This window comes from Oryza sativa, chromosome 8, assembly GCF_034140825.1.
Source record: "Oryza sativa Japonica Group chromosome 8, ASM3414082v1".
Taxonomy (NCBI): Eukaryota; Viridiplantae; Streptophyta; class Magnoliopsida; order Poales; family Poaceae; genus Oryza; species Oryza sativa.
Genome location: NC_089042.1, coordinates 24,890,495 through 24,910,989, shown reverse-complemented (window position 1 = coordinate 24,910,989; position 20,495 = coordinate 24,890,495). Strand labels below are relative to the sequence as shown.

The 20,495-nt window shown below is 40.3% G+C and overlaps 2 protein-coding genes and 1 pseudogene across 2 annotated transcripts; all 3 read left to right on the top strand.

Annotated features, from left to right (window-relative positions):
- Window positions 1-1,422: 1,422 nt before the first annotated feature.
- On the top strand, window positions 1,423-15,447 carry LOC107276922 (wall-associated receptor kinase 3). The gene is made up of 4 exons (XM_026027445.2): window positions 1,423-1,776; window positions 10,687-11,518; window positions 11,666-11,788; window positions 14,234-15,447. The coding sequence occupies exons 1-4, from the start codon at window positions 1,423-1,425 to the stop codon at window positions 15,445-15,447; spliced, it is 2,523 nt and encodes an 840-aa protein (XP_025883230.2).
- Window positions 15,448-16,918: 1,471 nt separating this feature from the next.
- On the top strand, window positions 16,919-17,840 carry LOC107281965 (wall-associated receptor kinase 3-like; annotated as a pseudogene).
- A 1,821-nt stretch (window positions 17,841-19,661) lies between these two features.
- LOC136351604 (uncharacterized) lies at window positions 19,662-20,426 on the top strand (the record flags this gene model as incomplete). The annotated part of the gene is made up of 1 exon (XM_066303791.1): window positions 19,662-20,426. A coding segment is annotated over one exon (765 nt), but the record flags the coding sequence as incomplete, so codon positions are not given.
- Window positions 20,427-20,495: the final 69 nt, after the last annotated feature.

Sequence of the window (20,495 nt, the reverse complement as noted above, 5' to 3'; positions counted from 1 at the left end):
TTTTTTATGAACATCATGGTGCAAACGGATTAGAAAAACAAGATATGATGTGAGAGATATTGCTCTATAAAGATTGAGATTTACCTCTTTTTAGTTCTTGTCTCACTGGAACAGCGTAGTAACACGATGGCCAATGTATAGTAACACGACTGCTTTTCGCAGTACCGACATTAAAAAGTAGTTACGATGGTTCTAGTTTTGTTAAGAATTTTTTTTACGAACGCCATGATGCAAACGGGTTAGAAAAATAAGGCATGGCATTTACGTTACTGCTATCTAAAGATTGAGATTTAAAATATTTTAGCTCTACAAAAAAATTACTACAATAGTGCCACCCGTTACTCTACATGTTCTCTGTTACTGTAAATTTCGTCATGTTGTTACTGCCAACATTATAGTAACAACCTATAAATTTTGTAGTAACAAACTATAAATTTTGCAGTAACGTATCATGTTACTACCTTTCTGTGATAATATTACTGCCGAATCACAGTAATAAGGTATGATTCTTGCAGTAACATAACTGATTTGTTATCACACAATTTAAACAGACATACAAAGCATGCAAACAATATTTTCTATTCACATAACATTAGACGGTGAATTGCTTAGAAAAGCTTGCCATGAACCATGAGATCATGGGTTCAAGTCTTAGTTTCACCAATTTATTTTTTTCTAAAAAAAGAAAAGAATAGGAGGAAAAATAAGAGATGTGAGGGAGAGAAAATGGTTGGCAGAGAGAGATCGAGAGGGGGAGGGAATACGGGAGGGGGGATCGGAGGGAGGGAAGAGAGATCGAGAGGGGGAGGGGGGGAGGAGGGTGCGCCGGGAGTGAGGGAGGGAGGGATGGGCTGGACCTAGGAGGTGGGAAGGGATGTAGAATAGTTATTCTAGGGGGAGGTGTAGAATAGAGCTGTACTATGTAGGGTATGTATAAGGTGTAGAATAGAGCTGTACTATGTAGGGTATGTATATATAGGCCCTCTTTGTTTAGGCTTAGGCTTATTGGCCTAAACTTTTAAGTCAGTTTATTGGCTTATATGATTTATAAGTCAATGGATTTAATGTCCTAAATTTAGTGGTGGAGTCATACATCTATCTCATATAAGCCAAAAAAGCTTCTCTAATATAGCTTTTGGCTTAACAGTGTTAGAGTGGCTTAGTGGCTTCAAAAAAGCCAAATAAAAAAGCTGCTTGTTTGTTTTGGCTTAGACTTTTCGACTTATAAGTTGGCTTATAAGTCTAAACAAAGAGGGCCATACTCTCTCTCTCTCTCTGTTTTTTTTATTTGACGCACCAGTTCAATCTCAAAGCGTTTTTTTTATTTGACGCCAGCAGTTCAGTCCCACCTCTTCTGCACACGAATTTCCATTCTTGCCCCCCACAGATGCCTCATTCTCCTTTCGACTTCAGCGGGTGGCGATGGCGTCTAGGGACTCACTCCATCGCTCCACCGCCACCGCCGACCTCCTCCTCGGCGACGCGCACTGGGACCGCTTCCAGGAGGCCGTCCTCGAGCTCAGGCATGACGTCACCGAGGCGCAGGCGGTGCTGCGGAGGGGCAACGCCGCAAGGCGAGGCTCGCGGCCGCCGTCAGGTCCCAATGCTGGGCCGAAGGAGCTCTGCCGCCTCGCCTCCGCCACTGCGGCTGCCACCAAGCACTTGTCGCCGCGCCTCAGCTTTGGCTCCATCGCCGAGGAAATCGAGATGGCCGCCGCGGCATCCATTGCTGTGTTCATGACAACCATGTTCATGTTGTGGCCATGGCATCCTCATGCAAGAAGACGCCAGCATTTGTGGCCTTTGCATAGAAGGCCTCGCCAGAGACGCGGAGGTATCTCTTGACAAGTTTGAGGAGTTGGATCAATGCATCGATGAGTCCAAGAGCAGCTACCCAAGGTGTTCAGTAGTGTTCTTCAGACGGAATGGAAGCATTGTATTCTTACAAGAAGATTTTCTTCCAACCCACAGATGATTGGAGTTGCTTCTTACTGATGATTGGAGTATCAGATTATCAGTAAATCACATTATACTGGCAATTTGAGTAAATTGAAATATTGTGACTTGGAAGAAATTTAAGATGAGATGAGAGATTTTAACAGTATCGCCTTTAAAGGCAACAAATGGAATTTTGCAATTCCATCATCATAGAGAAAAGAAAGGAGTACATGTCATTCTCAGACACATCCCACATTCCATCATTCCAGCATCTTTACAACTCATGCATAAAAATAGAGTTTTTACTCCAGCAAAAATATCTCAAATCATTCTTAAAGTGGAGTTTGCCCAAATTGAGTTCTGAAACATGAATGGCCTTTTAATTCTTCTTCTTCTGGCCACATTGGAAGGAATTCACTGTCATTCTTAGACAGTTATATCATGATGACAAAGCATAATTTTACTAAGATTGTTCAACCATAATTTGGTTATACCACCTGAACTATGAGCAGGCGAATAAAAGCAAGAAGATGCAGAGGCCATCAATCACGTCGTCATATTGCATGAAAAGTCAACAGCCAATTGTTGAAGAAATGCTATGTGTAATCATCCACATGGTAACAGAGTGCTGAATTTGGTCTGAACTTATCTCTGAATTTCACCAAATGTTCTTTCTGAATTTAGTCTCAGCTCGATCTCCTCTCTAGACCATATGTTTAGCATCCATGTCAAATGTGCACTAATCTGCAGCATACACGAGAGAGAGAGAGAGAGAGAGAGAGAGAGAGAGAGAGAGAGAGAGAAACTGCGCACACATTGTTCTCAGGAACAATATCATCTCAAGATTCACAAACCAGGTTCAGGAACAGTACCAACATCGTTGACCTGAAGGCTGAAGCATGGCCGCCCGGGAAACCGAAGGACTCATCCGAGGAGGCGGGGACGGCGCCGCGGCCACCGACGACAATCTGCAACTGGCGTCGCCTTGCTCCATGGCCGCCTGCTCCGCCTTGCTCCTTGGCTGCCATCCCGCCTCGCTCTATGTCTGCTTGCCGCCTTGCCCTACCCTGCCTTGCCCTGCTTGATGGCTGTGTCGCTGCCGTCGTCAGCCTGCTGTGTAGCAGTTGGAGAGTGCTGGTGGAGTGATAGTCCGCCGCCGGACTCATCCGAGGTGCCACCGGCAGTGCTCGTCTCGCCGCCGGCGCGCGTGGAGGAAACACCGTAGCGCAAAGGAGATAAGAACGAAGGGCAAAAGAGTCAATTTGCAGCTTCCTTAATTTCCTCAATCGTGTCGGAAACATCAAATAAAAAAACGGAGTATATAATGAAAAATAATGTGATAATGTGAATGAAAATGATTGGATGTTGATTTTGTAAAATTCAATGAATTATAGATGATATTGCAAGCTTGCATAAGTTTTGTATGTAATTATTGCTAGTGGATGATGAGGTGGCATGTTTGCATGTTGAGTTTTAGAATTAGTTATTTATAACTTTACAGTAAGATACGATACAGGAATATGATAGGAATCCAAGTGTAAAATAGATGATTAAAAAACACAGGAATTTTATATGGATAATTGTTTGGATGGATCAAGGGAAAAACATGGGAATCTTATAATAAAAGCGAGTGCAATGTAACATAGCGTCACAAACAGTGAAGTAAGCAATATCAATGAACACTTTGCTTTTATCATGCTTTGATTGGTTGCTTGGCTTGATTTTCCTTTTTCCCACGCGAAGGGATAGAAAAAAGAGGTTGGTCGCAGATTGTTCTTTTTCCTGTGATCTTCTAGTGAACAATCTTTTTCCTGTGATCTTCTAGTGAAATCGCTAATATAGGAAAATTTCCTATGTATTTCCTATGACCGATTCCAGTAATCCGAACGATGCTAAAGTGGCTTAATCTCGATCCATACGAAAATGCTTCTCCTCGAACGTTCGGACTGAACAAGAAAAATCGGGCGGGCTGACTCTAACACACGTCCTTTTAAGCCTACACACATATACCTTTAACGATATTTAAAACAATTTTTCTCGTAAATTACTTATCCAATCTACAATCCGATCACACCATTGTATTCGTTTTACAATAAGATATCGCATGATTATATTCTGATTAAAATTAATCATATGTTTCAATCCATTAACACTCTTTGTTTCATACGCGATAGTGATATGTTTTAATATATCTCTTCAGCATGTTTCACAAATTTCGTGAAACTACATTTCACTACTCTCTCCTCTCTCTCCACCTCATACATGCACGCATGTATGCATTTTAACGAGCTTCAAAACAATTTGTCTCATAAACTAATTATCCAATATATGATCCGATCACACCGTTATATTTGTTGTAATTAAATATTTACAACAAGATATCACATAATTATATTTTGATGAAAGAAAAACATATGTTTCAATCCGTTAACACTAGTTGTTTTATATGTGATAGCGATATGTTTCAACGTGTATCTTCATCATATTTCATAAAATTTTTAAATGTTTCAGTTGCTGATTTTTTGTTTCACCATATATAATTTGATGTTTCACTCATTGGTCAACTAGAACATTTGACAAACCAATTTTCTTTAGGACTTGGGACGTCGGATAGGAAGATTCCTCATGATTGAGGAGTGAAGAATGAAGTGCAACAACATGCACATACACAATCGAGCTGGGCGTTCGATATTTGGTGATATATTGGACGTCCGAGCCGTAGTGCTCTCGCAATCCATAGGAACTGAAATCCTTCATTTTTTCCCTTCATTTAATCTGAACGATGCTGAAGTGGCTCATTCGGATTGAGCCCTGAATGTTTTTTCATGTCGAGAATTGTGTTCTTCTTGGTATGCTAGCATATCAGCACATAAATGTGAGAGAGGGCAATAAAATCATTTGAAAAATAAACTAACGGTCAATTTATGAAATGGGTAAGATGAGATCGAAATGAAAACCAAGTGGATGCAAGGAATAAGATAAAATTTAGTGGTATATAAGAAATTGAGAAAAACTCAAGGACACGAAAGAAAATTTTCCCTTTTCATAATGCTACGCTGCAAGGTTGGGGAAAAATGGAAGCATCAAGCATGCCATGCTAGAGCCGTGGTCATTGATCTAACGTGTTTGCAAGGATATATAGGACACTTCAGATTGACCATTTTAAATCATATCTTTCTTTTTATAAAATTGATAAATATGTGGATGTATTTAGTTTATTGTCAAACATTGGTAATAGCTAGAGATTTGTTTTAGAAGAACAGTACCTTTCTTTTTATAAAATTGATAAAAATGTGGATGTATTTAGTTTATTACCAAACATTGGTAATACCTAGAGATATTTTTTAGAAATACAGCATAAACGGAGTCACCACTGGCGCCTCGCTATCGATGAATACGTCGTCTATCACCGAAAGAATAATTAACCGTAATGCGAGCATCCGTGTCAAATTTAGAATTTGATCCTGTGTGGGTTGGTTCCACCACAAGTAACTTAACTAGTTGAGCTCCGCTCACTTGCAAAATACCTAGAGATTTTTTTTTTTTGCAATAACACATTTAACCTATCATACAAAACAAGATAATGTTGTCAACCTATCAAAATTTTGTCATTACCAAATTTTGAAAATTTTATTTTGGCAGTAATGTAAACAGACCCGTAGCCTACCCATAGCCTCACGCTGCATGTTTTTGTAAAGTTTTTTTTAAAATATTAAAGTAAATTGATTTTTGAAATGGGAAGAAAGTGGTTAATTATTGTGCTGTTGAGGTCAACCGGAAAATATAGGAGAATGGTTTACCTCAAAGGGTAACATCTCTACTGACGAACCATTTCAATAGTACGGGTGCTGCCGTGCCATGAAGGCACGAAGTATCTGGCTTACCCGATTATCTTTGTGTTTGCAATCCTATGTTCCCAACCCCTCTCTCTCTCTCTCTTCGCGCGTACGTTTTTCAAATTGCTAAACGGTGTATTTTTTAAAAAACTTTCTATACGAAAGTTGCTTAAAAAATCAAATTAATCTATTTTTTTAAAAAATAGCAAATACTTAATTAATCACACGCTAATGGACCGCTCCGTTTTTCGTGATCACTGTTCCGGATGGGAACCGCTTCTAGCGAACACAGCCGAATCCTGACTATTTAGTGAACAAGTGCACGAAGAAGATGCACATGTAGCTTGTTCATGTTCAAAAGAGTATAAGCGTGCGTACACATGTGTACCTTAGAAATACGCGCCAAGTATGCCGACCATAAGTAAGGCTGACACTGATGTACGTTGACTCGATCAGTCGATCTCCCCTAAATGCAAGCTCGATGGAGTATAATTCAAACACGGATGCTTAATTGATCTCTTCAAATGCACGTGACCTCCAACTTGAACACCAACTTACTACGGTGGAAATATATATTACATATAATCTAATAGTTATTTTTTCAGATTTGTTGTCATTTAGTTGACATAATAGACAAGAGGACCGTTTAAAAAGAATAAGTGAGTGGACTCCCAATCCGATGACTAAAATAATTTTCCAACACTAAGCCAGATCCTATCATCTGTGACGGGCTCTAACCCTCACCTTTGATGGATTTGGTCTTGGTCACTGATTAGTGGTCACTGATGACTACATCTCATCTCAAACGGGTGAAAGCCCGTCAATGATGATTGGCACCTTTGACGGACCGAATAAAATAAACTCACACATGATGAGTGAATCTTTTCAGCCCATCAAAGGTAATAAACACCTCTGACAGGTTCAACTCACCACCCGTCACAGGTGTGGAAAATCAACAAAAAAAAATTTAAAGCCCTCAGCCTCTAGCTCTCAGCTCTCAGCTCTCAGCCCTCAGGCCATATCTCATGACATGAAGAACATCTCAAGATCTCATGACACAATAACTTTGCATTTTATTGACAGATATGTTGACACATGAAGCACATCCACACAAGTAATATACATCACAAATCCACACAACTTTGAGTAATAAACTACAAATCCACAGAAGCAACCATGAGTATAACCCAATCTGAAATTTGGAAATGAAAATTTGCACAACCTATAAGAGCTGGAAATGGCGGCGGAGCTAGTGGGTGAAGGAGACGGTGGACGACGCCGGCGGTCAGGGGTAGAGGCCGCCGGATCCAACGGTTGGCGGTGCGGTGGAGGAGGCTGCCGCTGGATCGGGCAAGCGGCGGTGGGGTGGCGGAGGAGGAGGCGACTGGTGGTCGGGGGAGAGGCGCCAGATCTGCGTCCCCCAAACGTGTTGAGGCTGGCGGTCGTTAGGCAGGAGAGGCGGCGGCGGCTGGCGATCGGGACACGGAGGAGGAAGTGGCCGACGGTGAGGGGAGAGGCCGCGGTGGCCGGATCCGTGCCCTGTAAGTCATATCCGGCGGCCAACGGTCGGAAGGCGGTGGAGGCGGCGCCGGCCGGTGGTCGGGAGACGGAGGAGGAAGCGGCCATCGGTGGGGGGAGAGGCCGTGGTGGTCGGATCCACGCCCTATAGGCCAGATCCGGCGGCCGGCGGTCGAAAGACGGGGGAGGCAGCGCCGGCTGGCGGTCGGGAGGCGAAGGAGGAAGCGGCCGGCGGTGGGGGGAGAGCCCGTGGTGGCCGGATCCGTGCCCCGTAGGCCAGATCCGACGGCTGGCGGTCAGAAGGCGGCTGAGGGAGGCGGCGCCCGACGGCGGTCGAGAAGCGGAGGAGGATGCGGCCGGTGGTGGCCGCTACTCGCGCGTGGAGTTGAAGGCCGCCACCGGACCCGGTGTTCGGCGCGTGCAAGCTTGGTGCGTGCGGAGGAGGATGAAAGAAAGAAAAACGAGAGAGAGAGAGAGAGAGAGAGAGAGAGAGAGAGAGAGAGAGAGAGGGGGATGGATAAGGAAGAACTAAGAAACGAGAGATGAGTGGTCTCGGACTGTCGGTGGGTGATAGATAAGGATTGGGTTGGGTGGTTTCCACCTGTGACGGAAAAAAAAAGAGGACCCGTTAGAAATGGTTTCATAACATCTTTGACGGGCTGGATCTGTATGGCCCGTTACAGGTATCTAGTCACCTGTGACGGGCCGTAGCCGGATGCCTTACCGATGGCGGCATCCCGTAGAACCTGTCAAAGGTGATCCTCATCACTGACCAACACTTATGCCCATCACAGGTATGTCGTCAAAGGTTGAGGATATGGCGTAGTGCAAGACGCTTTACGTGTATTATTTAGTACTACCTTCATCCCAAATTAATTGTAATTCTAAGTTATTTAACATATATTAAGCTTTGAAAAACCCTTATTGAATGGTTTGTAGGTAAGAATGAAAGGGTAAAATAGAAAGAAATTTAGATGAGAAGTGATTTATGAGATCGTGTTGATGCAAAAAAAAACACACACTGGCCTAAGAGATTTGCTTTACTCTAGTGCAGGTTCTAAATTTGCTTTCGGGTTTAGAGCGTGCCAGTTGGTTTGATCCTGCAACCAACAAGAAAAAAAGAAACCAAAGTTAAATCTATAAACGATAGCCGATCGGCTGGATTGCCGATGACGTTTCGTCAGATATCAAGCCGATGCAATATAACTTGGATCGGCAATAAAGTATATAGTAGATAAAGAACTAAATTCACTTTATCGGCTGCAGATATTAACAATGTATAATCTATACTTCAAAATATGTTTAAACTACGTGATCAGGGTAGATCGGATGTTGCCGAGACAGTATAAATAACATATGTTTAAAAGTACTTCAAGGTAAAGATTAAATAAGTTCATGTCAGCCAATAGGTAAATCTAGCGTGTGTTGGCTATTGCTCCAATACTTCTTTATACTAAGATATTATTATAGATTAAATATATTAAACAAGAATGATAACCTAAGTAGATCAATATCAAGCGTAATATATTTCACCTTAGTGAGATCTTAATATAAAGGGTAGATTTAGCATATCAAGTAAATATAAGTGAAGAACAAGATAGCTAAACCGGGTAAGATAGGCTGAAACTCCGATGCTATCTCTGTTAGCAATCATGAAGCAAGTTAGATATTATGGTTCTAGATATTACTTAATAGATCAAACTTAACTGATGCAGCATTAAGCATAAAGAGAAACATAAGATCTGATCAACAAACCAATGAAAGCCTTTTCGAGATGGTGGATATACTATATAATCTAACCCGACAGAGTTATCTAATTCTATCGGCTGATCTCGATGATGGAGGCTAGTCGACAAGACCAGATAGTAATGTCAATCTAGATTATATAGCATATATGATAACTCGACGATTTACATAAACAAGATTAGAGTGTCATAAAGATGTAAGCACTAATCCCGAGAACGCAAGTCGCCATAACAAGCTTTACCTCTCGTCAGAGATCGTAACCGATGCAGCCCAACTCGAAAGCAAGAACTCGTCGAAACAATGAAAGTAGAAAAAGGTGGCGATGCGCCGAAAGTGTTGTTGAACTGGTGTTAATCGTTTACAAGGTGTCGGGCACATATTTATACCCAAAATATACAATATGTCCACATCGAACACGACTCCACTTCTATTACAACTCTAAAATACGAACAAGTACTTTAGGCAGACTCTTACCGAAAATCTATGAAGAAACTACTAGAATATCCTAATTAATAGATACAATTGCCTTCTTCGGACTCAATCCATGCTTGGCAATATTTGTGGAACATTTAAATCAATCCCGACAATGATTCTAAGATCACTTTGCCAAAATTGGCTACATCGGCTTCTCCCTATCCGATTCGGTATTAGCCGGTGCAAACGATCCGATGCGTACTCTGTTTCCGAGAATAACGAACTCCTTCCAAATCCGCTTCGGTTTTGACTCCAAATCCAATCTATGATATATTAAATTTGGTCGTTAACACATCGTTAGTACTCTATTATGATAATTATTTTGAGACAAATTTAAATCCTAAAAATACAATTGTTATGGGACATATGTAGTACTTAGTTAGTACTTACAAGTACTGATGGCATAAAGCTTTAACCATCATATTTGTAATAAATGATCATAGCCTTCAATGAATTAATGTTTGTCTTGTGATTTTTTTTCCTTTTATATCAATATAAAACCTTACACTCTCTTATATTATTCATTTCAAATAACCAAATTGTTCAAATTGATTGTATGGACCAGCAAATGATTTACAAGTTGTTATAGTTATTTTCACCACACTATTAGAAAACATTTTTTTTTTACAAACGGGCCAAAATGATTTTTCCAGATGGCCATCCACCCCGCCTGCACTTCAAGACCTATGAAAATACATGATTTTTGCAAGCGGACATTGGCTGATTTTGATAGGCGGTATCTCCATCTTCACAAGCGTTGTAGCCACCTGCCTGCGAAAATGTTCTCGGCGAACAAAAAAAAAACGCCACCGTCCCATCCTTCGCCGCCCCACCCCCTCCTCCTCCCCCAACCCGGCCGGAAGATAGATTTTCGTAGGCAGACGGCCATCTTGCCCCCTTCCCATCTTGCATGCGGAATAGTGGTGGTAAAATTTTCGTCCTCCTGTAGGTATCTCGTCTGAAAAAATGGTTTTTCCAGGAGTGCCAACTAGGCCGTTTGTGTAATAGTATGTAGATGCAATAGTTTGAATAGATGGTAATATATACAGACATCGGAAGAGATCGATGATGCAGAGGGTAGCAAGCGGCCGAGAAGTTATGACGTCGTCGTCGTCGTTCTGCTGTTTAGCAGCCTCGCTACTGATGCTGTTGCTACCGTTCTTTGCCATGGCAGCAGCAGCTGCAGGCGGGAGCAGCAGCAGCAGCAGCTGCAGGCGGGATCAGCATCGAGTACCCGTTCTGCGTGGAGCCTGGCTGCTACCACCCAGGCTTCAACCTCACCTGCAACCACTCCTACAGCCCGCCCAGGCTATTCCTCGGCGACGGCACGGTGCAGGTGCTCGAGATCGCCATCCCCCAAGCCACCGTGCGCATCAACAGCGGCCGCATGGTGTTCAATTCTACTGGCAATCATGCCGTCAACAGATCATTATTGGATCAGGTGGGAAGGCCGTACTTCGTGGCAGCTTCAAACAGGATAGCTTTGCTAAGCTGCAACGCCCGGGTTGACGTCCGCGCGGCTGGGAGAAACAACAACAAAACTAGTACTAAGTTGCTCAGTTCCTGCACTGCCATCTGCCCAACAGACGATGGAGGTGGTGCTACCACTATCCTCGATATTGGTCCAGAGGGTCCATGCTCAGGGATTGGCTGCTGTGAAACAAGCATGCTACTAGCAGGAAGCTCGACTGCTGCCTACAGCATCCAGGTCCAGAACTTGCAGGAGCAGGCCGTCGTGCTAAATCGAACGGATGATCTGGTGTACTTGGTAGATGAGAGATTTAACTATACCTTGGACATGTCTTTCGGCTACAGCAGTCCTGAAGAGCTCCCAGCACGGCTAGACTGGTACATAAATAGTTCATCAGCGTGTCCGTTGCCCGCGTCCGCCCCCGAATGTCGCAGCGCGCACAGCTATTGCGACAGTACTTACGACAACAAGGCGTACATCTGCCGCTGCTCCGAAGGTTACGAAGGAAATCCCTACGTTCCTGATGGATGCCATGGTAATTAATTAATATAAGCCCTTGCTGCTTTAATTTCTTCATGTTCTTCAACAATCAACTTCTAATTAACTGATACTCCTATATCCGTTCAAAATGAAGAAAAAAAAACAACTCCTAACTGATATATACGCCCTTGCTGTTTGCTAGATACGGATGAATGCAGTTCTGGATACTGCAGTTACGGCGAGTGCAGGAACACACCAGGATCGTTCATTTGCAACTGCCCTCGTGGCTACGAGGGCAATCCATCGCCAAAAGATGGATGCAAAGGTGAACTAAAACTAGCTAGCTAGTTGGATTGCCCACAAATCTGTACAAGGATAGATTTATTTCAAAGTTTTGCCTCTACTTTCCTTTTGATCAAACTTACAATGAGACATTTGGTTATTTAGTTTCTCTCAATTCTTGTCCATTGCGACACGAATCTATTGAATATTTGTTTCTATATCTTTATAAATGGAGTATACTCCCTCCATACTTATAAAGGAAGTCGTTTAGGACAATGTTTAAGTTAAATCTTGGGAATATAAATCATGAATAACTCTCAAGTTGTTTAGTTTGAAAATATAAAAATTATATGAATAGATTTGTTTTGAAAAATACTTTCATAAAAGTATACATATATCACTTTTCAATAAATATTTTTATAGAAAATAGAAGTCAAAGTTGTGTTTTGGAGACCGTGTCGCTGTCCAAAACGACTTCCTTTACAAGTACGGAAGAAGTATCTAATAGCCAGTATCACATTACACACACAACCAAGTGCTATTAATATTAAGGGTAATTTTACAATCCTTGAGAAAGTACCAAAAGGTATCGTATTTTTTATATAAAATTTGGTACTTCAACATATGGAGTACCAAATTTTTTTAATAAATTTAGGTACCTCAAGATATATTAACTATAAAATTTCTCTATATTAATATCACTAGAGATGCTAAATCATTACTCTGGTTGTGTAAACCTCTATTTCTCCATCCTCTCCTCGTAACACTAGCTCTATATTGAAATAATCAAAAAAATAAATCTATCCGCTATTTATCAATGCTTCTTTCTGACAAACTTTTTGTACCTAAAGTTTTCACTTTTCAATACTATAGACAATTGCCTTCATCTTTGTAGTCATTTACTTTGGTGGATAGTATGATATGTTATCATTTTTTCTCCATTTGACCGCCACATAATCATTTCCATTATAATATATTGATTCTAATTTAGAATTTGTATCAAACTAAATTAAATATTTATATTTCTATTACAAAGTCCAATTGTTTGTGTTTGATGTTGACTTTTTTTATTTTTTACTTTTTGTTATATTCCAAATCATAACACCTAAAGATTCTACTTTGAAATTTGCATGCAATCCAATTACTATTTTTAATAAAAATATCATTTACTCTCATGGATTGTATTTGGCATGGACTCTTATGTTAATATGTTTGGTCTTACTTTTATTTCTATTCCAAAATTTAGTTATATAGGGATTTTACTATATAATTTGTAATGAAATGAAATATAGTTGATTTTTTTATTTGTTTTTATTACGAATAATATTATTTTCATGTCATTTTACAGTATTGATATTTTAAATATTTTTAGTCCTATAAATTCTACTAGTATTTATAAAATGTATTTTTTAAAATGGTCTCTTCTTAATATGTATTTGCCAAGGACACTTCTTTACATATTTATTAATTAATATTTTTGTTTCATTGGGAGTTTTACCTGTCCTTTAATTTCACTTAGATATTCTTATTGAATTAAATGATGATTTTATTTTATTCTTTTACTCTAAAAGTGGTATTGTGTTCCACATACGTTCTTATTTTAATATTCTATATTCTATATTGTAAATTCCAAATTTCAGAATTTTTATAGTGTATCTCTATGCGAATTCGTTGGTTTAGTGTAGACTATTATAATCTGTACCCATACTACAATCAACGGTGTATGATCTTCCTTTTCTATGATTAGCGTAGTAATTTCTAAACCTCCAAAGCATTACTATGAAATGGCTCATTTTTCTTCTATCTGAACAATATAATCTAAGCAGACACTACTATCAACGCCATATATAGAGTATAGACCTTTGTCTTTCGTCATATTTTTGTACTCCCTCCGTTTCAAAATGTTTGACACCGTTGACTTTTTAGTACGTGTTTGACCATTCGTCTTATTCAAAAAAAATTAAGTAATTATTTATTCTTTTCATATCATTTGATTCATTGTTAAATATACTTTCATGTACACATATAGTTTTACATATTTCACAAATTTTTCTGAATAAGACAAATGGTCAAACATGTGCTAAAAAGTCAACGGTGTCAAACATTTTGAAACGGAGGGAATAGGATTTATTTTCCATGATCAAAATGCATGTCTGATCACATTATTCGCCTGTTGTACTCATCTAGACATCGATGAATGTGCGCGCCATGATATTTACCCGTGTTATGGGAAGTGCATTAATTTGCCTGGAGATTATATTTGCTTATGCAACAATGGAACCTACGGGGATGCGAAGAAAAAGGAGGGATGCATTCCGATGAAGCAAGGTGATAATAATTAATGTAGCATATATTTTCCATTTGTTTGTAAACTTAATTAGTATATATAAGGTTACGTTTTTGTAAGGCTAGCTATAGCACTAAAAACACTGTGTGTTGATGACCCTTGCTGACAGTTTCTTTCTCAATTGAATTTATCTTCGTCTAGCACGAGATTTAGGTCTACGCATCGGGCTTGGGGTTGGTGGTGGCACAATTCTTTTGCTCCTCGCACTAAGTGCTCCCTTTATATCAAGCAAAATGAAGCTGCGCAAGATGAAAAGAATGAAAGAGACTTTTTTCAGGCAAAACCATGGCTTGCTATTAGGACGATTGGTATCACAAAACGCAGATATTGGTCAAAGGATGATCATGACTTTACAAGAGCTAGAGAAGGCCACAGACAATTTTGATAAATCTCGTGAAATTGGTGGTGGAGGACATGGCGTCGTGTATAAGGGAATTTTAGACCTGCAAGTTGTTGCCATTAAGAAATCAAGGATTGTCGTAAAAAGAGAAATCGATGACTTTATAAATGAAGTTGCAATTCTTTCTCAAGTCAATCATAGAAACGTGGTGAAGCTTCTAGGATGTTGTCTTGAGACAGAAGTTCCATTGTTGGTTTATGAGTTCATTTCAAATGGATCTCTAGATCACCATCTTCATGTTGATGGACCAATTTCGCTACCATGGGATGATCGAATAAGGATTGCTCTTGAAGTTGCTAGAGCCTTGACTTATCTACATTCAGCTACTACAATACCAATATTCCATAGGGATATTAAGGCATGCAACATACTTCTCGATGAAAATTTAATATCAAAGGTATCAGACTTTGGAGCTTCAAGGTATATTCCGATTGAACAAACTGAAGTGACTACAGCAGTTCAGGGAACAATTGGCCATTTAGATCCCATGTACTACTATACAGGTCATCTAACAGATAAAAGTGATGTTTTTAGTTTTGGTGTTCTTCTTATAGAATTGCTCACTCGAAAAAGGCCCATGTATAGGACTGATCACGGTGAAAGTCTTGTGTTATATTTTGCCTCGCTTCATAGACAAGGTCAGGTGGTTGAAATAATAGATCCACAAGTCATGACGGAGGGAGATGGAGACCAAATCCAAGAAGTAGCATCACTAGCTGCAACATGCACTAAATTGAATGGACAAGACCGGCCTACTATGAGAGATGTGGAAATGACACTTGAAAACTTGCGAGTCAAGAAGAAGCTTGCTTCACATAGTGTAAAATCAAGTAGATGTAATGCATCTGAAATTACAAAGCATTACATGTTAGTTACAGGCCAGGGAAGCAAGGAAATGAGCAGACAATACAGCATGGAAGAGGAGATGTTGTTGTCTGAAAGGTATCCTCGTTGATATTGTGTTTTTGGCGTCACCGTTACCAACAATCCTTTTGTCCAATTAGGTGGTATATGTCGTCGTTTTCTACTTATATGTGTTGAGTTGTGATCCAAATTCATTTGCACTTAATAAAAGCCAGCTTCTGGCCCCTGATGTTCCTGAAAAGTAAGGTTAATAAATGAGCAAAAGAACGTATATCATCAATTGCATTTGCAGCTAAGTGAATTGTCATAGCCATTTCCATCAAAGAAATATTAGCCGAGCATAAGATATGTTGCCTCATGAAGGACTCTTGCAGCCAATTGCTCTGGAGTATCATTGGCTAGCACAGGCACAACCCTTTGGGCTAGAGTACTTCCTGTGCCATAGTGCTCATCCACAAAGTGCACAGTTGGACCCGAGTACCTATGTATAGTTGAGCTTTAGTTTTGTTCTACAATGTGAGATATCAGCTTAAATTAACTGCCAAGATATTGCTTTCCATGGAAATAGCATTGAGTAGATACGCAAACTGCACAGCAGTTGCTTGTGATGGGTGATAGAGAAATTGCGAAGTACCTGGCCCCTGATGAGATGGCTGCTTTATGCACCTTCAAACCATAATAACCTTTGCCTCCAAATGCTGGGAGTAGTGAAGGGTGAATATTCAAAATGGATTTTGGATATTCCTGAACTAGCTCAACCGGTATAAGTTTCACGTAACCAGCAAGTATAATGAAGTCTACCCTGAGTTCCCTATTTCACATAAGAAATAAGGATAGATTGATCCGAATATTGAGACCTATTGCAAGTAACCAAAACAAATCTCCGCAGTAGGCGAGCCAGTCTTGTAGAAGAGGATATAAGTAAATCTACAAACACCATAAAACATGCAGTGGCTATTCGTGAAAAAAATCAACAGTGGTACATTACAGTATATCAGCTAGGCAATAACAAAATGGAAACTAATCTGACTGACTGAGTGGGCACACCGTACAACTGATGAAGAACACACTCCAATAGGTTCCTGACTAAACGTCAACCCAGAGCATAAAACTGATATCAAAGTTCATCTGGCAAAACAAGGTAGTGACACACATTCAATAAGTAGACACTAAAATCTTTAAAATAGTTATCAATTCATCTTCATTTGACGGCTTCGAACAACAGTACCCGCACACATAAGACAGGTGAATGGATTAGAAAACTTTTATCAGCAAACAACACAACAATGTATCATGTATGCATTTTTCAAACAAGACTTAAGGCAAGTGTGAAAAATCTCAGATGTTGTGTGCCTTGTGTCTACCATTGTTTCTGCAAATCCACTTATTTTAACACCTACCTAACAGATGAGCTACAAAGCTACTAGAAATCGAATGCCAAAGCCTGAAGGTGAGATCAAAGCAACCAACCTCAGAGCATTCAACAGCTCATCAGTAGAAATCCCCTCTGGAGTAGACTTCGAATTAGGGAACACAACCACCGGTATCCCATTACCCCTCGCATGCTCCGCTCCTCCACAACCTACAAGCCACACCAAAGAGAAATAGATGAATTCATAAATGAGGTTGCAATTCTTTCCCAAGTGAACCACAGAAATGTGGTAAAACTCCTCGGATGTTGCCTTGAGACAGAAGTTCCATTGTTAGTTTATGAGTTCATTTCAAATGTAACCCTTTAACATCATCTCCATATTGAAGGCACGGTGTCATCATCATTACCTTGGGATGATCGATTAAGGATAGCTTTTGAAGTTGTTAGAGCTCTTTCATATCTACATTCAGCTGCATCAATGCCAATATTTCACAGAGATATTAAATATTCGAATATACTTCTTGATGACAGCCTAACAGCAAAGGTATCTGACTTTGTAGCTTCAAGGTATATCTCGATAAATGAAATGGGAATAACTACTGCCGTTCAAGGAACAATTAGCTACTTGGATCTCATGTACTATTATACTGGATGACTTACGAGTAAGAGTGATGTTTTTAGCTTTGGTGTTCTTCTTATGGAGTTACTTACTCGGAAGAAACCAATTGGTGGTACATTTGATAATGGCGATGGTCTTGTTTCACATTTCGTCTCACTTGTCTCAAAAGGTAACCTTTATGACATAATAGATTCTCAAGTTAGGGAAGAGGAAGATGGAGAAGTCCAGGAAGTAGCAACACTAGCCGCAACATGTACTAAATTTAAAGGAGAAGAGCGGCCTACGATGAGGGAAGTAGAGATGGTACTCGAAAACATAGTTTCAAAGAAAGGCCCCTCCAATAAAGAGAATATTCGATCAAGTAGCAGATGCGATGAAAATCAAATTTCAGCTCTTTACATGTCAATTGAAGGAGTTACCAATGATATACAAAACAATTACAGAAAGTAGCACGGAAGAGGAAATACTATTGTCGTCAAGGTTTTCTAGATAATCATTCTATGTTCTGAAGGAGAACGACTTGCAAGAAAACCGGTAACTTAGCTAATAAATCGATCATGTCTGTTCTAAATGATGCTAAAGTTCTTTTGCTATAATAAAACAATAATTACACAAAATAAAAAAATCGTCGTGTCAGAACTCTTTACTTGTGATTTAGTTCATGTTGATTAAGCATGTGATTCGATCAGTTTGCTCTAATGGACTGAAATTGCAAATGTCGTTTGTGTTTTCATATTCTTTGGTTTATTCGGCTAGCTGCTGCAGAGCCCATCGGCTTTGTAGGCGTTCATTGTACAGATCTTCAATCACACCCGCAAAGGACAATAATTTCGTTCTTGTTCTTTCTTGGAATAAAAGGGAAAAAACGTGCTTCTACTTCGATGGATGAAATGAATACTCTGTCCTGTCACCCTGCTGTCGAAACGCCGAAACCGGTACAAACTTCCATCGATCCGTCGCCAAGTATTTCATTGCCGTTTGGTAGTTTTGCCATGGCCCATTGGCTCCTAGAGACTGGAGGTTCTCCTGTGCAGATAGACGAAGTTACTCTTTTTTTTCGCTAGGTCGGCCATGAAGAAATGCCCCGACCTTAAGATTGAGAGAAGGTAAAACATTTTCAACAGATATGGTTGCTAAGATTATAACATGTCCTATGAATGAACATGACCTTATATCGCCAGGTCAAAACATGTATACCGGGTTAGCCACCACTCATTCTACTTATGCCATCCCATGCAATAGAATCAAACTCGCTCCGTTTATACGTCCTTAACCTGAAGATAGAGACCCGAGCTAGACGTATTTAGTTTAGTTGCCTCGGATATGCTAAACTACCAATCTTTTGCTTCTCGGGTGGTGGGGAACCATGCTGCTAGCTTGCGTAGCAAGAGATGCCCGTGTTAGATTTAATTGGGTAATTGATCCATTAAATCAATTAAATCAAATAAATTCCAAGGCTCATTATGCTAGGAATTCATGTGTATTCATTCTTTTATGGGATATCAATGGGATGAAGAGTTTTGAGAATTAATCCATTTGATTAGGGAATTGATAACTTATATCAATTAGTCCTAATTGATGGATGGTTGATGGTTGTGTAGTGGAGGATGGTTCATGGCTAGTTGATGACAATTAGTTGCTCTATTCCTCTTCCTATTCCATTGGTAACTTACATCAATTACTCCTAATTGATTGTTGGTTGATGGTTGTGTAGTGGAGGATGGTTCATGGCTAGTTGATGACAATTAGTTGCTCTATTCCTCTTCCTATTCCATGACTCTTACTCTTCATCTTCCATTCCTCTTATAAAATGAGAATGGATTTGATCTCCCGCGAGAACAGTCAGACACACTTTCATCCATTTTCCAATGTTGTTGTTGCTACGGTAATCCCATCCCGACGAGTGTGTGCACACGCGTTGGGAGAGTAGGCCTCCGAAACCACGCGCTGCTGCGACGTTTGCACGGACGGGCGGGCGATCAGGTTTTTGGGGAGCGCAAGGCGCGACTACTCACTGTTCGTCAACATCTACTTCACATTCACCAATATGTCGAACACTGGAGACAACGGCAACACTGGATACAAGGAGACGGAGGCTCCCGTCAATACCAACGGAGGCAATACTGCCTCAAACTCCAGCGGAGGACCATTCTTGGGGTATAACCTTCTTACATTATTTCAATTAGAAGTTTTACTGTTAATGTTCATCGCAATGTCAACATTGTGTTATTATGTGATTGTTGATGCTTATTCTATATTAAGCATGCTCATGTTGATTACATTCACCACTATCACTGGATCAAATCCCATTGTAAATATCATGTTTATTATCTTGTTATTTTGGATTAAAATATGCCGAATTATGACCAAATTTCCAACAATCCAAAAACCTGATAGGTCATTTTCAGTAGTTGGCTTTGCTGCAACACTGAAACCACATGCTTTTGATGGTTCTAATTATAAGAGATGGAAAGCACGTGCACTACTATGGTTGACAGCGATGCAATGCTTCTATGTTTCACGGGGCAAACGAAGTGAACCGCCTCTCTCTCCTGAGGAGGAGGCTAAGTTCGAGGCTTCGGATTGCCTGTTCCGTGGAGCATTGATCAGTGTACTCGCTGACAATATAGTGGACGTGTACATTCACATGCCTTTAGGGAAGGACATGTGGGATGCACTTGAGGCCAAGTTCAGAGTTTCCGACGCCGGCAGCGAGCTGTATGTCATGGAGCAGTTCTATGACTACAAGATGGTCGATGACCGTTCTGTAGTGGAACAGGCTCATGAGATTCAGATGCTGGCAAAGGAACTTGAGAACAACAACTGTGAGTTGCCGGACAAGTTTGTGGCGGGTGGCATTATTGCCAAATTGCCACCTTCTTGGTCGGACTTTACTATTTCTCTAAAACACAAGAGGCAAGAGTTTAATGTTACTGATCTCATTGGCTCTTTGGGTGTTGAGGAGAAGGCGAGAGCAAAGGACAACTGGGGCAAAAATATCGAGGGAAATTCTAGCGCCAATTTGGTGCAAAAGAAGAACCCTCACGCATCCCACAACAACAACAACAAGAAAGTCTAGCCTGATGTCAAACCAAAGGCTACAACCAATTTTAAGAAGAAAGACAAGGGAAAGGGCAAGGGCGACTGC